General features: G+C 36.6%; 3 protein-coding genes across 7 annotated transcripts in view; 2 read left to right on the top strand and 1 right to left on the bottom strand.

Moving 5' to 3' along the window:
- The window catches only part of CUNH11orf65 (chromosome unknown C11orf65 homolog), a 155,347-nt gene extending 154,535 nt beyond the window's left edge, over window positions 1-812 (top strand). Inside the window, exon 5 of the transcript XR_002478637.1 lies at window positions 747-812. The gene's annotated coding sequence lies outside the window, so the exon portion shown is untranslated. The remainder of the gene's footprint in view (window positions 1-746) is intronic.
- LOC105732492 (protein NPAT) overlaps window positions 1-19,521 on the top strand; it is a 149,782-nt gene that overhangs the window by 14,588 nt on the left and 115,673 nt on the right. The gene's annotated exons all lie outside the window — the stretch shown is intronic.
- The window catches only part of ATM (ATM serine/threonine kinase), a 149,994-nt gene that overhangs the window by 77,087 nt on the left and 53,386 nt on the right, over window positions 1-19,521 (bottom strand). For all 5 annotated transcript variants that reach the window (XM_064375392.1, XM_064375391.1, XM_064375393.1 and 2 more), the window contains 8 exons: window positions 18,987-19,156; window positions 16,989-17,235; window positions 13,764-13,879; window positions 12,424-12,550; window positions 11,728-11,927; window positions 3,659-3,833; window positions 2,958-3,122; window positions 1,423-1,555 (listed from right to left, as the gene is read on the bottom strand). In XM_064375392.1, coding sequence (XP_064231462.1) covers window positions 1,423-1,555; window positions 2,958-3,122; window positions 3,659-3,833; window positions 11,728-11,927; window positions 12,424-12,550; window positions 13,764-13,879; window positions 16,989-17,235; window positions 18,987-19,156 — 1,333 coding nt within the window. The remainder of the gene's footprint in view (window positions 1-1,422; window positions 1,556-2,957; window positions 3,123-3,658; window positions 3,834-11,727; window positions 11,928-12,423; window positions 12,551-13,763; window positions 13,880-16,988; window positions 17,236-18,986; window positions 19,157-19,521) is intronic.

The raw sequence follows: 19,521 nt of genomic DNA, 5'->3' as shown, positions 1-19,521 counted from the left end.
TAGCAATATTTGAGAACAGAGAAAATAAAATGTCTTGAACAAATTGTGCAGATTAAGTCAATGCTTTAGCAAAATCACAAACAGAAGCACAAGAATCATTCAACACTAAAGCTAGAAGGGACTTGGGAGCCTGCTTGGCTTTTTAACATTTAACATTTAGAGTTAAGACCAGCACTGTCTCACAGAACTTTCTGCAATGATGGAAATGTCGTTAATTTAAACTGTCCAATGACCACCAGTGACCAAATGTACCACTGACAAGTTGATATGTGTTCAGTACAATGAAAAAAACTGAACTTCAAATTTCATTTAATTTTACTTCATTTAAGTGGCCAAATGGCTAATGGCTATAATGCACAAGGCAGAGCTAGCGCATAAAATACTCAAGAACACAAGAACAAGAAATAGTTGTGTTTCTACTTACATATATTTTATATATCTCAAATGTACTAGAAACTCTGTGCTCAAATAGTCAAAACTAAAATTCATCTTAAAAAGTACTACTGAGGGTAAAAACAACATAAGAGAAATATGAAATTGTTATGAAATATGAAAGATGAAAATCAAAACTTAAAGTAGAAAGTTTCCCAAATACTATAATAATGTACATTTCAAATCAAATTAACATAAACATAGATGTTTTCATAAGTAAAATGCAAGCTTGAAAAATTTACAAATATATATGTATATATACACACACATAACACACAGGACTAAAGTATTAAAATGATACATATTTCTTTCAGGTAAATTGGACTGGAAGGCAAAGAAGGCTAACTTACATGCCTGGCTCTAAGAAATTAAAATTTTCTTTTACATAGTTAGATGATGTTAAAAATGTTTAAGCATGGCTAGATGCAGTGGCTCATGCCTCTAATCCCAATGCTTTGTGAAGCCAAGGCAGGAGGATTGCTTAAAGCCAGTAATTTGAGACCAACCTGGGCAACATAATAGGACCCCTGTTCCTTTAAAAAATAAATAAATAAATGAAGTAGCTAGGTGTAGTGGCTTCTGCCTATAGTCACTGCTATTCAGGAGGCTCAGACAGGATTCCTTGAACCCAAGAATTCAAGGATCCGGTGAGTTACAATGGTGCACTCCAGGAGAAGGGCCACTGCATTCCAGCCTGGGTGACACAGTGAGACTCTGTCTCTTAAAAAAAAAACCAAAAATTTAGGCAGTAGAAAAACATGATCATATTTGGGTTTAGAGACATTGTTCTGGCAGAGGATGAATAAAACAGGAAGAGTTCAGGGTGAGACCAGTTAGGACCAGTTTTACAGTTAGATGAGAAATGAGGGTCTAAACTAAATGATGAGAGTCTCAACTAAGTCTGTGATAATGAAAGCAAGAGCAAGAATTTACAAAATATTCTTTCAAAAAGAAACAGCCAGAAATAACCCATCTCATTAAAATTAGTACCCTGAGATGCTCTCATAATGTCCATCATCTGATCTTTATGTAGTTCCAGTTGTCTTCGAAGATCCTTCAGTCCTTCAAGTCTTGTCAATGGAAGTGCATCATAAACACTTACTGAGAGAAAATGGTTAATTTCCTAAAAGAGAAAAACCATACAATGTAACTTGCTTTTAACATGTATTGGTTAACCTTGTGAAATAAAACTTAATAAAAGAAAAAAATTAGTAAGTGCCTTTTATAGACACTGACTTATGTCACTATTACTACCCAACAAGAAATAAATAAATTACTTCCTCCACTGCAAACCCTACAATGTTTCGATTCTTTTTTTTAGACAGAGTCTTGGTCTGTCACTGAGGCTGGAGTGCAGGGGCACTATCGTGGCTCACTGTCACCTCTGCCTCTCAGGTTCAAGTGATTCTTGTGTCTTAGCCCCCCAAGTAGCTGGGATTTACAGGCATGTGCCACCATGTTCAGTTTATTTTGTATTTTTAGTAGAGACGGGGTTTTGCCATATTGGCCAGGCTAGTCTCGAACTCCTGACCTCAGGTGATCCGCCCGACTCAGCCTTCCAAAGTGCTGGGATGACAGGCATGAGCCACTGCACCTGGCCTAATCCTTTAAATTCTAATCAATTCTCTCATGGTAACACAAATTTCAAGTTTGCTATAACATATTCAACTGGAGGGAAATGCTTAAACTTCTCTTTAGTAGTATAACTCTACATCTTAACATATTTAAATATGTTTTTATATTTATATAGAGTCAGATACAGACTATCATTTAAAAATTATAATTAAGATTTGTAGGGAAGAATATACCTAAACATAATTTTGAGGTTTATAAAGATTAAAACTTGAAATATGCTTTCAAAAGTTAAACAGCATCTCTAACACAAACATTAAACTGACATTGAAAAGATCTAATGATAGTTTTGAGCTATCGGTGGACCTTAGGATCGTATGTGTTAAAATCGAAACTGGTTTATGTCACATTCCTTGAAAACTTAAATTTGGATCTTTACCAGGAAGTTTTGATATTTATATGTTGACTTCAATGCAAAAAGATACATTAAGATTCATTTTTTAAAAATTTGTTAAGCAGGTAGATCTCATGTTACATACACACACACACATATTTTTTCAAGACAGGGTCTCACTCTGTCACCCAGGCTGGAGTGCAGTGCTGCAATCTCAGCTTATTTCAGCCTTGACCTCCAGGGCTCAGGTGATCCTTCCATATCAAGTTACCTGAGTAGCTGGTTCTACAAGCACGTATTACCAAGCCTGGCTAATTATTCGTAGAGACGGGGTTTTGCCATGTTGCCCAGCGCAGGTCTTGAACTCCTGGGCTCAAGCAATCCTCCTGCCTCAGCCTCCCCAAGTACAGGGGTTATAGGCATGAGCCACCATGCCTGGCCTACGTATGTATTTTTAATCACACTCCCATTTTTTACTGCTAAAGCATTACAGATTTTTAAAAAGTACCACTGTCTATGTTCTCTAATAGAAAATAGTAGATAATGAGATTTTTATTACCTCCAAGAGTGAAAAGGGTCCTCTACTGTATTTGATTTTTTGCTGAGTAATACGCAAATCCTTAAAAACAACATGGTCAGGAAAAGGATCTAAAAGCTTAATCGTGAGATAGAGGTTTTCATTATCCTTGTTATCTATCACTAAGTATTTCAACAAGTCCAATACCTAAATATAATTTAAAAAGAAAAAATTATAAGGAGAGATATACTTAATTTTAAAGTAAGCCAAAAAACTTACTCTAATAAATGATAAAAACTACTAACCTAGATCAGATTAAATGCTCTAATTACGTCTAAGATATCTTTTAGTTTCTGTGTTTTCAAATAATTCAATAACTATGTAAGGTACTACTACAAGGTGGGTACTGAGGTTAAAAAAATGCCAATATTAATCAAACAGTTTATATAAGTAGTAACTCACACATGACCATAATGTTGTGAACTGCTATACCTAGTTTTGACTACCTCTATACTTTAGCATAAAAGATAAAACTATCAGGTTATTTACTAGATCAAAAGTACCAAGTGCTCTGTAACTGATTACAAAGGTTAATTCATTAAGAATATTTTTCCAATCATTTTACAAAAATATTCTCACTAAAATCACCAATTATACAAGTAAACATAAAACACTCAAATCCTTCTAACAATACTTTATAAATATATTTTGAATACCATTTTGAAGATGATTCTGAAAATTACCTGTTTCTGAATCTCCACCTGCTCATCCACAAGGGGTATAAGTGTACCAACAACAACATGAAGATGGTTTTCTAGAGCATCCTTACAGTAAGTCACTGCTGTCTGGCAAACCTGACTTAATAAGTCACAACAAAGGGAGAAGCTACGTAATGACACATCCATGATACGAGAAGGCCTGATATAGGATAAAAAAAAAATAACAACCAGTAAGTTCTGGAAAATTACTCTGAAATAAATTCATTCAGAAGTCACTTTTATTCAGCATCTCTAATTCTTATATGCCTTGACATAAATATTTTAATGGCTTATTAGTCAAAAACAGAAGTGACATCAGAAAAATGCAGAATAGGCAGCTCTAAGCTCCTATTCTTTAACAGAAACATTGAAAAACAGGCACAATTGTCAGAACTAATTTTGTTAGAATTCTGTAAAAAAAGTCAAAGGTTTACACAGTAATCAAGAAAATACTGAATCAAGAAAAATGCAACTGAAAAACAGTAGGAAAGCTTCATGGTGACTTTACTTGTCCTGGCCCACCCCACCCCAGTTTGATAACAATCACAAAAGCAGCAGACTCTATCCTCGCTGTGAGACACTGGCTCACGGTGGTTCACGGAGCTAAGTAGATTATTTGCAAACTATTGGGTATGTCTATTCTAACCTGTCTGGAGCCAAGGACTGATATAAAGTGTGTGGCTCTGTTTTGTTTAACCTCATACAAGCTAGAAATGACATGGGTGTTGCTTGAAGCTTTGTAAAGCTGAACAACAACCTGGAGGTGCATAGGGCAAAAGATTATTGTTGAGACATAGAAGAGGCTGCCTAAAGCCTAGGAGGAAAAGCTGGGGAGAGAGTTTCTTTGAGAAATTAGTATATTCAAAAGCACCCACAAATTAGGGGAAATTTAGAAAGCCACACACATGCTCAAGATAAGACTCTTGCTTGGAAAAGACCAGAGAAGATCTTAAGCTTGTATATGGGGCTGATCCCAAGCAATGCAAGCATGGCTAAGTGTTGAAGAAGAATCATAGCACAAAGCCAATCTGCAAACACTAGGAAAAGTTTTCTCCTCTATTTCATGCTTCCTCATCCCAACATTCTTGGCATCCAAGGAAATCTCTATCAAACACTATCTAAACACAAGCTAAGGTACACAAGCTAAAGTTTTCAGTAACCACACAAGGCAAGAAATACACACTGAAAAAATAGCTGGTTAAAATTTATGAAACAAATGGACTACTATAGCCTTCAACAATCTTAAAAAAAAAGTCAAACCCTAGGGAAGGAGAAAAACTGATTTCCACATTACAATACTGAAATGACTAGTTTCCAACAAAAACATTTCACAAGGCATAAAAAGAAATAGAAAAGTATGGTCCACTCAAAAGAACAAAATATAATGACAGAAATAGTTTCTGAGACAGCTTGGTGTGGTGGCTCACACCTATAATCCCAGAACTTTGGGAGTCCGCGGCAGGTGGATCAGGAGTTTGAGACCAGCCTGGTCAACATGGTGAAACCCTGTCTCTACTAAAAGTACAAAAATTAGCTGGGTGTGGTGGCGGGCGTCTGTACTCCCAGCTACTCGGTAGGCTGAGGCAGGAGAATCATTTGAACCCAGGAGGCAGAGGTTGCAGTGAGCCAAGATTGCACCACTGCACTCCCGCCTGGGAGACAGAGGGAGACTTCATCTGAAAAAATTTCTGAGACATTAAAATTATGAGATAAATATTTCAAAACAACTATCTTAAATATGATTTTTAAAAAGCTTAGAGATGAATAAAAATTAAAACATAACATACAGCAAAGAGTGCTGAGATGCAGCTGAGAGTGCTGAGAGAGAAATCTGTAGCAGTAAACACCTACACTGAAAAAGGATCTCAGTTCAGTAACCTCATTTTACATTTTAAGGAACTAGAAAAAAGTAAACTAATCTCAAAGGCAGAAGGAGTAGAGATAAAATAGAATAGAAAAATATTAGAAAGAATCAACAAAACCAAAAGTTAGTTATTTGAAAAGATAACACTGACAAACCTCTGGAGCCAGACTTACAAAGAAAAAAGACAGAAATAAAAACAATTATAGGAGAATACCATGAACAATTATATCTAACAAATCAGATAACCTAGATAAAATGGACAAATTCCTGGGAACATAAAATATACAAAAACAGACTCAAGATAAACAGATCTGTAACAAGCAAGGATATTAAATCAGTAATAAAGAACATGCCAGAAAATCTAGGACCAGAAGCCTTCACTAGTGAACTCCTCCAAACATTTAAAGAACAATTAATACTAATCCTTCTCGAACTCTTCAAAAAATTACAATAAAAGGGAACACTTCTTAATTCATTCTATGAGGTCAGCATTTCTGATATCAACGTGAGATAAAGACACCACAAAAAAAGACAGTATCAAAAACTCTTTATGAAAAAAGATGCAAAACTTCTCAAGAAATTACTAACAAACACAATCCAACACTGTATTAAAAGGATTCTACACCATGACCGAGTGGGATTTATTCTAGGAATCCAAGAGCAGTTCAATATAAGAAAACCAATTTATGTAATACACCACATTAATAGAATAAGGAAAAAACTACATCATCTCAGTAGACACAGAAAAGCCATCTGACAAAACCCCAACACCTTTTCAAGATTAAAATACCACTCAGTGGCCGGGCGCGGTGGCTCAAGCCTGTAATCCCAGCACTTTGAGAGGCCGAGGCGGGTGGATCACGAGGTCAAGAGATCGAGACCATCCTGGTCAACATGGTGAAACCCCGTCTCTACTAATACAAAAAATTAGCTGGGCATGGTGGCACGTGCCTGTAATCCCAGCTACTCAGGAGGCTGAGGCAGGAGAATTGCCTGAACCCAGGAGGCGGAGGTTGCGGTGAGCCGAGATCGCGCCATTGCACTCCAGCCTGGGTAACGAGCGAAACTCCGTCTCAAAAAAAAAAAAAAAAAAAAATACCACTCAGTAAAATAGAAAGTACCTTCCTCAACAAAATTAAGGGAATTTATGAAAAACCTACAGCAAGCATCATACTCAATGGTAAAAGATCGAAAGCTTTCCTCTAAGATTGAGAAGAAGACAAGGGATGCCCACTTTCACCACTGCTATTCAATACTATACTGAAGTTCTAGCCAGAGCAATTAGATAAGAAAAAGAAATAAAAAGCATCCGAATTGAAAAGGAAAAAGAACAATGATCTCTATTCACTTATGACCTGATCCTATACACACAGAAACTATCAAAGAATTAACAACAAAGCTACTAGAAATTTTAACAAACAAATTCAATAAAGTTGCAGGACACAAGATCAATACACAAAAATCAATTGTTTCTATGCAACAGAAATGAAAATCCAAAGGAAAAAAAAAAATTAAGAAGCCAATTCTAGTTACAACAGCATCTAAAAGAATTAATACCTAGGAATAAATTTAATCTATGATGTAAAATATTTGTAAACTGAAAACTATAAAGCACTGGTGAAAGAAATTAAAGAAGTTCAAATAAATGGACAGATATCCCACGTTCACACACTGGAAGACAATATTGTGATGATGTCAATGCTTCCCAAGTAATCTGCAGACTCAACGTAATTACAATCAAGATTCCAAAAGACTTTTTTGCAGAAACACAAAAGTAGATCCTTTTTTTGCAGAAACACAAAAGGGAACTGCAGAGGTTCCCAAATAGTCAAAGCAATCTTTAAAAAGAACAAAGTTAGAAGCTTGACACTTCCTGGTTTCAAAATTTACTATAAAGCTACAATAAAAACAGTGTGGTACTGGCATAGGACAGACATAAAGACCAATAGAACAGAATTGAGAGTGTAAAAATAAACCCATATACCACAGTCAACTGATTTTTGACAAGGATATCAAGTCATTTAATGTGGAAAGAATAGTCTCTTCAAGAAATGATGCTGAGACAACTAGATTTCCACATGCAAAAGAGAAGAGTTGAACTCCTACACCTTATACTATATATAAAAATTAACTAAAAATAGATTATCTAAATATGAGAACCAAAACCTGAAAACAAAACATAGGGGTAATTCTTCATGACCTTAGATTTGACAGTGGATTCTTAATATGACACTACAAAAATGGGCAACAGTTCTCCTGCCTCAGCCTCCCAAGTAGCTGGGACTATGTAGAGGCACGCATCACCACACCCAGCTAATTTTATGTACTCTCCAGCCCGGCGATAGAGCAAGACTCTCTCCAAAAAAAAAAAAAAAAAAAAAAAAAAAAAGCGGGGGGAGGAGGGGCGGGGCAGGGAGGCAACAAAAGAAAAGAAAAAGATAAATTGGACTTAATCAAAATGTAAAGGTTGGGCATCAAAAGACATTATTGAGGCCAGGCATAGTCGCTTACGCCTACAATCCTAGCACGCTGGGAGGCCAAGGCAAGTGGATCACTTGAGGTCAGGAGTTCGAGACCAGCCTGGCCAACATGGTGAAACTCCATCTCTACTAAAAATACAAGAATTAGCTAGGCATGGTGGTGTTCGCCTGTAATACCAGCTACTTGGGGGCGCTGAAGCAAGAGAACTGCTTCAACCAGGAGGCAGAGGTTGCACTGAGTCGAGAATGTGCCACTGCACTCTAGCCTGGGCGACAGAGCGAGACTCTGTCTTAAAAAAAAGACATTATTGAGAAAGTAAAAAAACAATTTTACAGAAAAGGAGAAAAATATTTGCAAATCATTTATCTGATGATAGTCACAGATATTTAATTATGATGACAGTCACAGTCATAATTGTCAGAGATATACCTGATAATTACATATCTGATATCTGAATATCTAAAGAACTCCTGGAGCTCAACAACAAAAACCAACCAAATTAAAAGGACATGCCAGGCAATGTGGCTCATGCCTATAATCCCAGTGCGTTGAGAGGCCGAGACAGAAGAATCATTTGAGGCCAGCAGTTTGAGACCAGCCTGGCCAACATAATAAAACCTCATCTCTACACATTTTTTTTTTTTTAAATCAACTGAGCTTAGTGGCACATGCTTGCAGTCCTAGCTGCTAGGAAAGCTGATGCAGTTGAACTGCTTGAGCAGAGGAGTTTGAAGGCTGCAGTGAGGTTTGATGATGCGCTGCATTCCAGTCTGGGCAACAGAGCAAAACCACGTCTCTAAAAAAAAGTTTCTTCAATTAAAGTTTTTAAAATGGAGCAAAGAACCTGAATAGATATTTCTACAACGAAGATAGACAAATGGTCAATCAGCACCCAAAAAGATGTTCTGTAACAAATGTCATCAGTCATTAGAGAAACACAAAATCAAAATTATAATAAGATACCACTTCACATTTACTAGAATGGATATAAGAAAATATACAGGCCAGGCATGGTGGCTCATGCCTGTAATCCCAGCACTTTGGGAGGCTGAGGCAGGAAGACTAAGGCCAGCTGGACAACATGGCAAAATCCCATCTTTAAAAAATAATAATAATAAAATAAAATAAATAGAAAATAACAAGTATAGCTAAGAATGTGATGAAATCGGAACCCTTGTGCATTGCAGATAGAATGTAAAGTGATGCCGTTGCTGTGGAAAACAGCTAGATAGGATAGTTTCTCAAGAAGTTAAATATAAAATTACCATATGACCCCACTAATGCCACTCCTAGGTATACTCAAAAGTATTGAAAACAGGGACTCAAGCAGACACTTGTATGCCAATGGACATCACGGCATTATTCATAATCGACAAAACAACCCAAGTGTTTATCAACAGATGATAGTTAAGCACATATAAAAAAATATTTAACCATAAAAAGAAATAAAGTTCTGACATATGCTACAACATAGATGAATCTGAGACACTGTGCTAAGTGAAATAAGCTCAACACAAAAGGACATATATTGTACAACTCTAGATTAAAATATCTACAATAGGTTGGATGTGGTGGCTCATGCCTATAATCCCAGCACTTTGGGAGGCTGAGGCAGCCGGATCACAAGGTCAGGAGTTCAAGACCAGCCTGGCCAACATGGTGAAATCCCATGTCTACTAAAAATACAAAAATTAGCTCGGTGTGGTGCCACGCGCCTGTAATCCCAGATACTCGGGAGGTTGAGGAAGGAGAACTGTTTGAACCTGGGAGGCAGAGGTTGCAGTGAGCCAATAAAATATCTACAACAGGCAAATTTGTTGAGACAGAAAATAGATTAGTTTCTCAATGGCCAGTGGGAAGGGGAAATGTGGAGTTATTGTATAATGAGTAGAGTGGTTTGGTTTGAGATTATGATAAGTTTTGGACACAGATAGTGGCGATGGTTGCACAACGATGGAAATGCAATTGATGCCACTGAACTGGCCATTTAATGGTGAAAATAAAAAATTTTATGTTACCTATTTTACCACAATAAAAAAGAATAGAAATCTCATTAAAATCAATGGAAAAAATTAGAGATGCTAAATTGAACATACAACCCCAATTCCACAGTAGCGTTTATTTAAGGACATCAATAGCTAGAACATTAGTACTAAAATGTTGAAAATCCTTCTTAAGATTTCTAGAATTGGAGAAGTAGTGCTTTTTTTTTTTTTTTTTTGAGTGAAAGTCTTGCTCTGTTGCCCAGGCAGGAATGTAGTCATGCAATCAAGGCTCACGGGCAGCCTAAAACTCATGAGCTCAAGCCATCCTCCTACCTCAGCCTCCTAAGTAGCTAGAACTACAGGCACGTGGCATCATACCTGGATAATTTTCCTTTACTTTTTTTTTGAGACAAGAGTCTCGCTCTGTCTGCCAGGTGGAGTGTAGTGGCACAATCTTGGTTCACTGCAACCTGCAACTTCTGCCTCCAGAGCTCAAGTGATCCACCCACCTCAGCCTCAGAGTAGCTGAGACTACAGGTGTGTGCACAATCCCTGGGTAATTTTTAAAAAACTTTTGTACCTGTAATCCCAGCACTTTGGGAGGCCGAGGCGGGTGGATCACGAGGTCAAGAGATCGAGACCATCCTGGTCAACATGGTGAAACCCCGTCTCTACTAACACAAAAAATTAGCTGGGCATGGTGGCGCGTGCCTGTAATCCCAGCTACTCAGGAGGCTGAGGCAGGAGAATTGCCTGAACCCAGGAGGCGGAGGTTGCGGTGAGCCGAGATCGCGCCATTGCACTCCAGCCTGGGTAACGAGCAAAACTCCGTCTCAAAAAAAAAAAAAAAAAAAACTTTTGTAGAGATGGGGTTTCACGTTATGTTGCCCAGGTTGTTCTCTAACTTCTGGGCTCAAGCAATCCACCTACCTCACTCTCCCAAAGTGCTGGGATTATAGGCATGAGCCACCACACCTGGCCCTAATTTTCAATTTTTAGTAGAAACGAGGTCTGCTATGTTTCCCAGGCCAAGTAGTGCAATTTTAAAAAAACTAATAGGTAAATATAATAGACTTCTTAAAAAGCAAAATTCATCCTGGCCAACATGGTGAAATACCGTCTCTATTAAAAAATACAAAAATTGGCTGGGCGTGGTGGTGTGCGCCTGTAGTCCCAGCTACTCGGGAGGCTGAGGCAGGAGAATCCCTTGAACCTGGGAGGCAGAGATTGCAGTGAGCCGAGATGGTGCCACTGCACTCCAGCCTGGTGCCTGGCAACAGAGCAAGACTCTGTCTCAAAAAAAAAAAAATCAAAATTCAGAAAGCAGCACTCTGGCATCTACCTCTTTCTCAGAAGCATATAAACTTTCAATTAAAAGAACAGGATAAATTGGGCATGGTAGCTCACATCTGTAATCCCAGCATATCTGGAGGCTGAGGCTGACAGTTCACTTGAGCCCAGGAGTTCAAGACCACCCTGGACAATATGTTGAAACCCTATCTCTACAACAAATACAAAAAATTAGTCAGGCATGGTGGTATGCTCCTGCTGGGAGGCTGAGGAGGAAGGATCATCTGAACCCAGGAGGCTGAGGCTGCAGTGAGCCGTGATAGCACCAGTACAGCCTAGGTGACAGAATGAGACCTTGTCTCCCAAAAAAAAAAAAAAGAACAGGATAGAAAGATTGCTGATTGCTTATATATTGGTCCAAATGTATTATTTACCTTTGGTTGATATAGTGAATCAGAGTATAAATAACATCTCGAAGAACAAAGGCCCAAGCTCCTCCTAAGCCACTTTTTATATCTTTCAGTAATAAACTAACAAACAGGTGGTATATTTTAAGAATTCTGTGCTTCTTATAAACATTATTTGTCTCAGCTGCTTGCTCACATATGGCAAGAAGGATTTTCTGATAGGAATCCTAGAAAAAAACGGATTTAGTAAAAACTTGTTTAATTACGTATACTCAACAACAATAAATACATTTTATATTTTTTCTTCAAATATTTGAATACCTACACATTTTATATTTAAAATAACAGAATTTAGATTTGGGTTTGATATCAAGTGCAAAAGGTTACATTAAGGAAATTACTATCTTAAGCTATTGCCAATTTATTTAATTTTCAGAAAGTAAACTATAATTAAATGGCATGTTCCTATGAAAAACTAAATATATTCCCTGAGCTAACATATGGCTAAAGTGTCACAAGATTCTGGCCTCATATGTAACATATTTCAATTAATGTTGACAAGTAAAATACCAAGATTTAAACTTGTAAATTAATGTTTTTCTTTTTAAATTATTAGATAAATTTTTCATTTGTTTACTTTGCCTCTTTAAGATGTACTTACAAAGATTTTTTTAGCTAAAAAAGAAGGACTGCTCTGTTGTTATGCTCATCATGCATACTTACAGGGCTTTTGGAAAGAATTTCTAAAATGCTTTTCAACTTGGTTTTATGACAATTGCTGATATAGGCAAATGTTGCTTTAATCACGTGCGATGGAAAATGAGGTGGATTAGGAGCAGGATCCAAATCCCTAATAGAGTTATGGGAAAAAAATGCAGTCATCCCTTCAAATGTTTTGTTGATAGACCAGTGAACTTCCAAAATGAAAATTTAGATTACAATAACCCCCAAATTTAAAAACTATTTTTCCACAAAAAAACTATAGTTTTAATAAAATCACAAATGACATATCACAGTACAGATACATAAATCAGCTTATCTAAATACCTTTCACCCTCAATAACTTAAATAATCTTAAAGATTCTTAAAATTATTTTCTTTAAAAAATCTTATAAAGTTAAAAGGCAGTTCAACAAATGAGCCTCAGTATTACCTCAGATCAGAATCAAAGCTCTATGCCAGTACTGTAAAAGCAATATTTTAAGACATGGCAATCAACACTTATTTAGATAGCGTAAGAGTACTTTCTCAGATATTATTACTATTTTACTATTTTATACACCCAGCACAGTAAGGCACAATAGTAGTTTACAATCAAGCTGGGAAAATAACTCTAATGTTCATATACAACCCAGAGACATTCACATCCAAATTAAATTCTACAGACAATAAAGTACAATAAAGAAAAAGTGAGGCAGGGCATGGTGGGTTACACCTGTAATCCCAGGACTTTAGGAGGCCAACACAGGTGGATCACTTGAGGCCAGGAGTTCAAGACCAGCCTGGGCAACGTGGTGAAACCCCTTTCTACCAAAACTATAAATATTTAGACAAGCGTAGTGGTGCACGTTTGTCATCCCAGCTACTTGAGAGGCTAAGGTGGAAGGAAAGATTGCTTGAGCCTGTGAGGGGCAGGCTGCAGTGAGCCGAGATCATGCCACTCCACTCCAGCCTGGGGAACAGAGTGAGACTCAAAAAAAAAAGAAAAGGTGATCTAGAAAGGCAAGTTATAGATAAAGAGAAGATAACTAGGAATAATGTGCATGAAGAAAAAAATTTCAAGGGACAGCAGATGGCACAATGTTCAAATATTACAGAAAGACAAAGAAAAGGTTATTGGGTTTGCCAACAAAGTGGTCAACTTAGAAAGAGTAGTTACTGTGAGATGACTATAGCAAAAGAGGATAGATAATTACTCCAATTCAAAGGTGGCTATTTTTAAAGAAACAAATTTTTTAAAATGATGTCTATAAACTGAAATAGACATTGAAGGTGACAACCAATTAACTTCTTTAAGAACTTGTGAAGTTGCATATAGTTCTTTAAGTTTAAAATGTACATACCCTGAAAAGTCACAGAGGTCAGTGCTCTGACTGGCACTAGAATTTGCTGGCTCATGTAACGTCATCAATAACTCCACCACAATTTCTGGTAAATTACTAATGAATAAATGATCAATCTGCAAGGGTAAAAAATTAAAATATATTTAATATTTTATATCTGTGAACTTCAAGACAGCTCAAAAGGCATATGCTATTACCTTATTTCCAAAATTATTCAATGACTGCAAAAGAAAATAGATGACCCAAAGTCCAAGATCTACGAGATTATAACTAATCCTACCTTTTTATTCTATGCAGCCAACCTGTAGACTAAGGGGAAAAGTAGGAAAATCAAGCCAAACAAGGCCCCCTTAATCCAACTCTTTAATTTTAAAGAATCATTTTAAATAAGACTTCAGGTCTATCATTAAGTTTTGTGACCTGGTAGTTTTCTGCCAACCAAATTTCCCACTGATCTATAACTACTCCTCTATCTGCATTTTACTCTTGACTTTATTTGGGAATTTTGTCTCACTTACAGAACTTTCCTGTTAAGAATTCCCAGTGACAATAATCTCATCTTTGTTCCCTGCATAACTTCTTCCCAGACTTCTACTTGAGTGCCAACCCAAATTCTAAGGCTAGTTGCTATCCACATCCCCTTTCCCCTTTCATCAATAGTAGAATAAAACCCTCCTCAACAGATTTGGACTTTTCATGAATCTACTTCCCACTACAGGCAGGTAGCTTCACAAAAGACATAAATTCTCTAAATATGAAGAATAAGTCTGCTATGTTACACATAAGTCAAATTAATGAGAATTGTGAAGTATTCAGGGTAAATTTAATAACTTTCCAAATAAGGAATTAGAGTGATCTAAACCAAGAAGCAAATGGCAAATTTACTTAATGCATAAGGAAGTTCAAAAATATACTTCGTAATAACAAAAAATATTTTAGAAGGCGACAAGAAAGAAACTAATGTAAATGAGGCAGAGCAATAAGATCTGGAGGCAGGGAACCTAAGGACAATCCATGCTGACTTCCAAGAAGGAAATCAAAAGGAAAACCCCAATTTTCCATGCTCAAGTAACAAAAGGAGCAGAGGCTACTCCCTTTGCAACCCCCTCCCTTTTACTGCTGCAGATGAGAAACTGAAAGTACCTCTGATTGGTCCCCTCCCACAACCAATCAGACTGATCACGGGCCACTGCTTCATTCACACAGGGTGTACATCAAGTAACCAATGGGAAACCTCTAAAGGGTATTTAAACACCAGAAAATTCTGTAACCAGGCTCTTGAACCACTTGCTCAGGGCCCACTCCCAGCCTGTGGAGTGTAATTTCATTTTCAAGAAATCTCTACTTTTGTTGCTTCATTCTTTCCTTGCTTTGTTTGTGTGTTTTATACAATTTCTTTCTTTTTTTTTTTTGAGATGAAGTCTCACTCTGTCTCCCAGGCTGGAATGCAGTGTCATGATATTGGCTCACTGCAACCTCTGCCTCCCAGGTTCAAGCAATTCTCCTGCCTCAGCTTCCCAGATAGCTGGGATTACAGGCACGTGCCATCACGCCCAGTAGAGACGGGGTTTCACCATGTTGGCCAGGCTGGTCTTGAACTCCTGACCTCAGGTGATCCATTCACCTTGGCCTCCCAAAGTGCTGGATTACAGGTGTGAGCCACCACACCGGCCAAGAATTTAACTTATATCTTTAACCAAAAAGCTAAAAAATTATTACTTAATTTTGGTCACTCTTCATTCCTGAGGCTAGTGTTTCCGTCAAGATCTAATGTAATTACTTTTCCCTCCGAAACCTATTCAGGTTCTAAAAATTGCTCTTTTGGTTTGAATACATTAATAAAAGAATAGTAAGATTAAGGATGATCAGAAGACTAAGCTGGGAGATGGAACAGGAGTGGCTAGAGGCTGAGTGTCTCTCTCAAATTCCACAACCTTTGGAGTACCTATATTCTGTTCAAGCTGTCTTTGGGAAAGCAGTCCTCTGCTCACCATTTCCCTCCAGACTGCAGACTTACAACCAGTTCTGAATGGGTTCACCTAAGCAACTGAGGAACTTGCTGTTCCATTTCTTAGTTCAATATAGATAACCAGGAAACTTACAAAAAAAAAAAAAAAAAAAAAACCTCTCTTGAAGTTTATCTAATATTGACCAAGTTTGGTTAGTTATCCCTTACAAGTATCCAAAATAAATAAATACATGAATAAATTTGGAGTGACCACAGCTTTTCTAGCTTAAAAAAATTTACATGTATGTTTTACTATAAGTTGCTTCAAAAAATTTTGAAATGTGTATAAATTATTGTAAAACAAACGAAGCTTGTTAAATCCTTCCTTACTCAACTCCTTTTGACAGAGATTTAATGAATTCCCAAAATATATTATGTGGTTGAGATACATTAGCCAGATTAAAAAAAAAAGAACTTATGGTGGAGAAGACTGATAAATAATTAACATAATTCAAAAGTATATTGTGGTTGGGCATGGTGGCTCATGCCTGTAATCACAGCACTTTGGGAGGCTGAGGTGGGAAGATCACCTGAGGTCAGGGGTTCAAGACCAGCTTGGCCAACATGGCAAAAACCCATCTCTACTAAAAACACAAAAATTAGCTGGGTGTGGTGTCGTACACTTGTAGTCCCAGCTACTTGGGTAGCTAAGGCAGGAGAATCGCTTGAACCTCGGAGGCAGAGGCTTCAGTGAGCTAAGATTGTACCACTGCACTCCAGTCTGGGCAACAGAGTAAGACTCTGTCTTAAAAACAAAAACAAAGTAAATTGTATCATATGTTAGAAGGTAATAGGTGTCATAAAAAAACAAAGAGCAGGGTATGAGAACTATAGGAATGAGGGATGCTTCTTTTTCTAGAAAAGTGGAAAGCTTGGTGACACTGAAGAGGGAGTGAAGATTTTCTATACACTGTTTAGTATTCCTTGACTTTAACAACCAGCTTGCATTTGTGTATTACTGCAGTTAAAATGAATTTTTAAACGGCAGAGGAAAATTATTCAAATTATTTTTTGGGTTATTTCTAATTTAATACATTTATACTTATTTAAAAGCCAATCAGAGGGAGAGAACACGACATAACCAAAAACTTCATGGGTTGGCTATGCTAGATAATGATTACAACAAGCTAAGTTTCAATATATAAATAAGAATAAATAGACTTAAAATTTAAAGCTTATATCTCAGATCATTCAGGGAATAAAAATTGAAGCCGTACCTGTTTTCCCAATAAGTTTTCACTTTTAAGCATATCATAGACCTTGGTAGCAGTCTCTCTTTGCTGTGCCATCCCACTGTCTCCTGAACCCTCATAGGCAAAATAAGGAAGAATATTTACAAGAATCTTTGGAAAGCAGTCTGTTAGAAGACTTTTCCAGTCCTCTTGAATCTGATTAGCAATGCACTTCACCTCATCAAAACGGCTTCTAATCACCAGATGTGGAATCAAAATCTTATAACAAGATCTAAAAATATAAAAATTTAAAATATAGGTTATATATAACTTTTCCAAGTAAAATTTTATAAAAGAGTTCTCAAAATAATAAACTGTTTTAATACCATCAGCATTAAAGTATCACACTTTATCTAGATTATCAAACATTCTTAAAATTAAAGAATGTTTAATTTATAAAATTAATTAAAATTTATAAAATTAATAAAAAATTAAGTAAATTCTAAATAGTCACCTTAAAAAAATTAGAAAGCTTAGAATATACCATCATCATAATTATGTGATTTTAAAATGGGGACCTTGTTCAGTGGCACCCTTAGCAAAAAGTAAAAAGAAAACAAAAAATAAGTAAATAAAAATGGAGATTTGAATTTATATTTATTTATTCTGTATAATCAATTTATACATAAATAATTTATATAAAATTATTGTAAAATAAAATGTAGACGCAATTATAAATTCAAACTAATGTAAATGCAGTCGGCCCTTGAAAAACATGGGTTTGAACTTATACTTGCATATTTTTCAACCGAATGCAGATAGAAAAACAGTATTCACGGGATGTGAAAGTCTGTATATACAGAGGACTGACTTTTCACATGGGTTCTGCAGGGCCAACTTGGGGACTTGAGTATGCACAGATTTAAGCATACATAGGGGATCCTGGAACCAAGCCCTCACATATACAAAGAAATGACTATATTTTTCTTGCCAAAATGAATGAACTGTAAGGACCACTAAATTTACTTTTGTAGGACTATCCTTCTTAAAGGAGACTATCGACATACAAGTCATAATCTATTAGAAAGCTCTATTAGGATGAGCCTGAAACTCATCTGAGATATACTACATGTAAAATGCATAGCAAAGTCCACAGCACAGAGCATGCTCAACAAGTATAAGACGCCTTCCCATCATCCTGATACCTAAATATTACTTTTTAGTTGTTTCAAACCTCTCCATTTTCAAATTTTTCTTCTACAGAGTTAAAGACAGCAAAATAAAGTTTTACATTAAGTTTCTAAATCTAATAGAAGTAATGATTAAACAGCCTATAGTCAAGCAACAGAAAAGAAAAACCAGGCAGAAATAACCAGGTACTAGTAATTTATCTTCAATTTTTTCCAAAGGAAAGGTGATCAAATATTAAAGCTGAAAGGGACCTGAAAAATCTCCTTGTGTAACTCCTTTACTTTACAGATGAAAAAACCAAGGCATAGAGGGTCTTTATGTGGCTTTACCAAAGTCACATAGCTGGTTGTTGGCATAGCCAGGACCAGATCTGAAGTCCAGTGACTCCCTTCAATACATTCTTTTTTTTTTTTTTTTGAGACAGAGTCTTGCTCTGTCACCAGGCTGGAGTGCAGTGGCAAGATCTTGGCTCACTGCAACTTCGACCTTCTGGGTTTACGCGATTCTCATGCCTCAGCCTCCCGAGTAGCTTGGATTACAGGCATGCATTACCACACCCAACCAATTTTTGTATTTTTGTAGTAGAGATGGGGTTTCACCATGTTGGCCAAGATGGTCTCAATCTCCTGAACTTGTGATCTGCCCGCCTCAGCCTCCCAAAGTGCTGGGATTACAGACATGAGCCACCAAATACATTCTTATTAAAACAAGCTGTCCTGCTTCTCATATTATGTGGCCTTCACACACACATGTATATGGGTATGGTTTGTGTAGTGCTGGTGATGGGGATTTGCTAAACATTGTTAACTAATTTTAAATTAAACAAATTTCACACGTTATGTGTAAACTTACCTATAGAAATCCTCAATATTTGTGTAGTTTAATAAAATAAAAGGAAAAGAAGATAAGCTGTATTCAGTATCTTGAAGATTTAGCCATTCCAAAACCAGATAATCTAAATGAGAAGCCATAAAGTCTTCTAAACACCTATATCCAAAAGTTTCGGAAACTTTCTCTAAAACCTGCACAAACCAAAAAGTCAGTGCGTTAAGAAAAATGAAAAAAATAAACATTTAAATGCTTGTTAATATTATTTAGAGTAAGACCTAGAAACAACATTCTTTTAACTTTTCTTGATTTCCTCATCTATGAGATGGGGATAATAATGAAGAAAATGTACTCAACTGGCACATCTGACACATAGCAAACCCTTAATAAATGTTAAGTAAATAAAAACATAAAAATATGCTGAGAGTTTCCAACATTTGGTTACATTTAAAGGAAGATTTAAAGTAAAATTATTGGCCAGGCATAGTGGTCCACACCTGTAATCCTAACGCTTTGGGAGGCTGAGGAGGGAGGGTTGCTTAAGCCCAAGAGTCCAAGA

The sequence above is a fragment of the Aotus nancymaae genome, unplaced genomic scaffold, assembly GCF_030222135.1.
Source record: "Aotus nancymaae isolate 86718 unplaced genomic scaffold, 86718_ANA_hifiasm-v0.15.2.pri h1tg000012l, whole genome shotgun sequence".
NCBI lineage: Eukaryota > Metazoa > Chordata > Mammalia > Primates > Aotidae > Aotus > Aotus nancymaae.
This window is presented reverse-complemented; position numbering and strand designations above follow the sequence as displayed.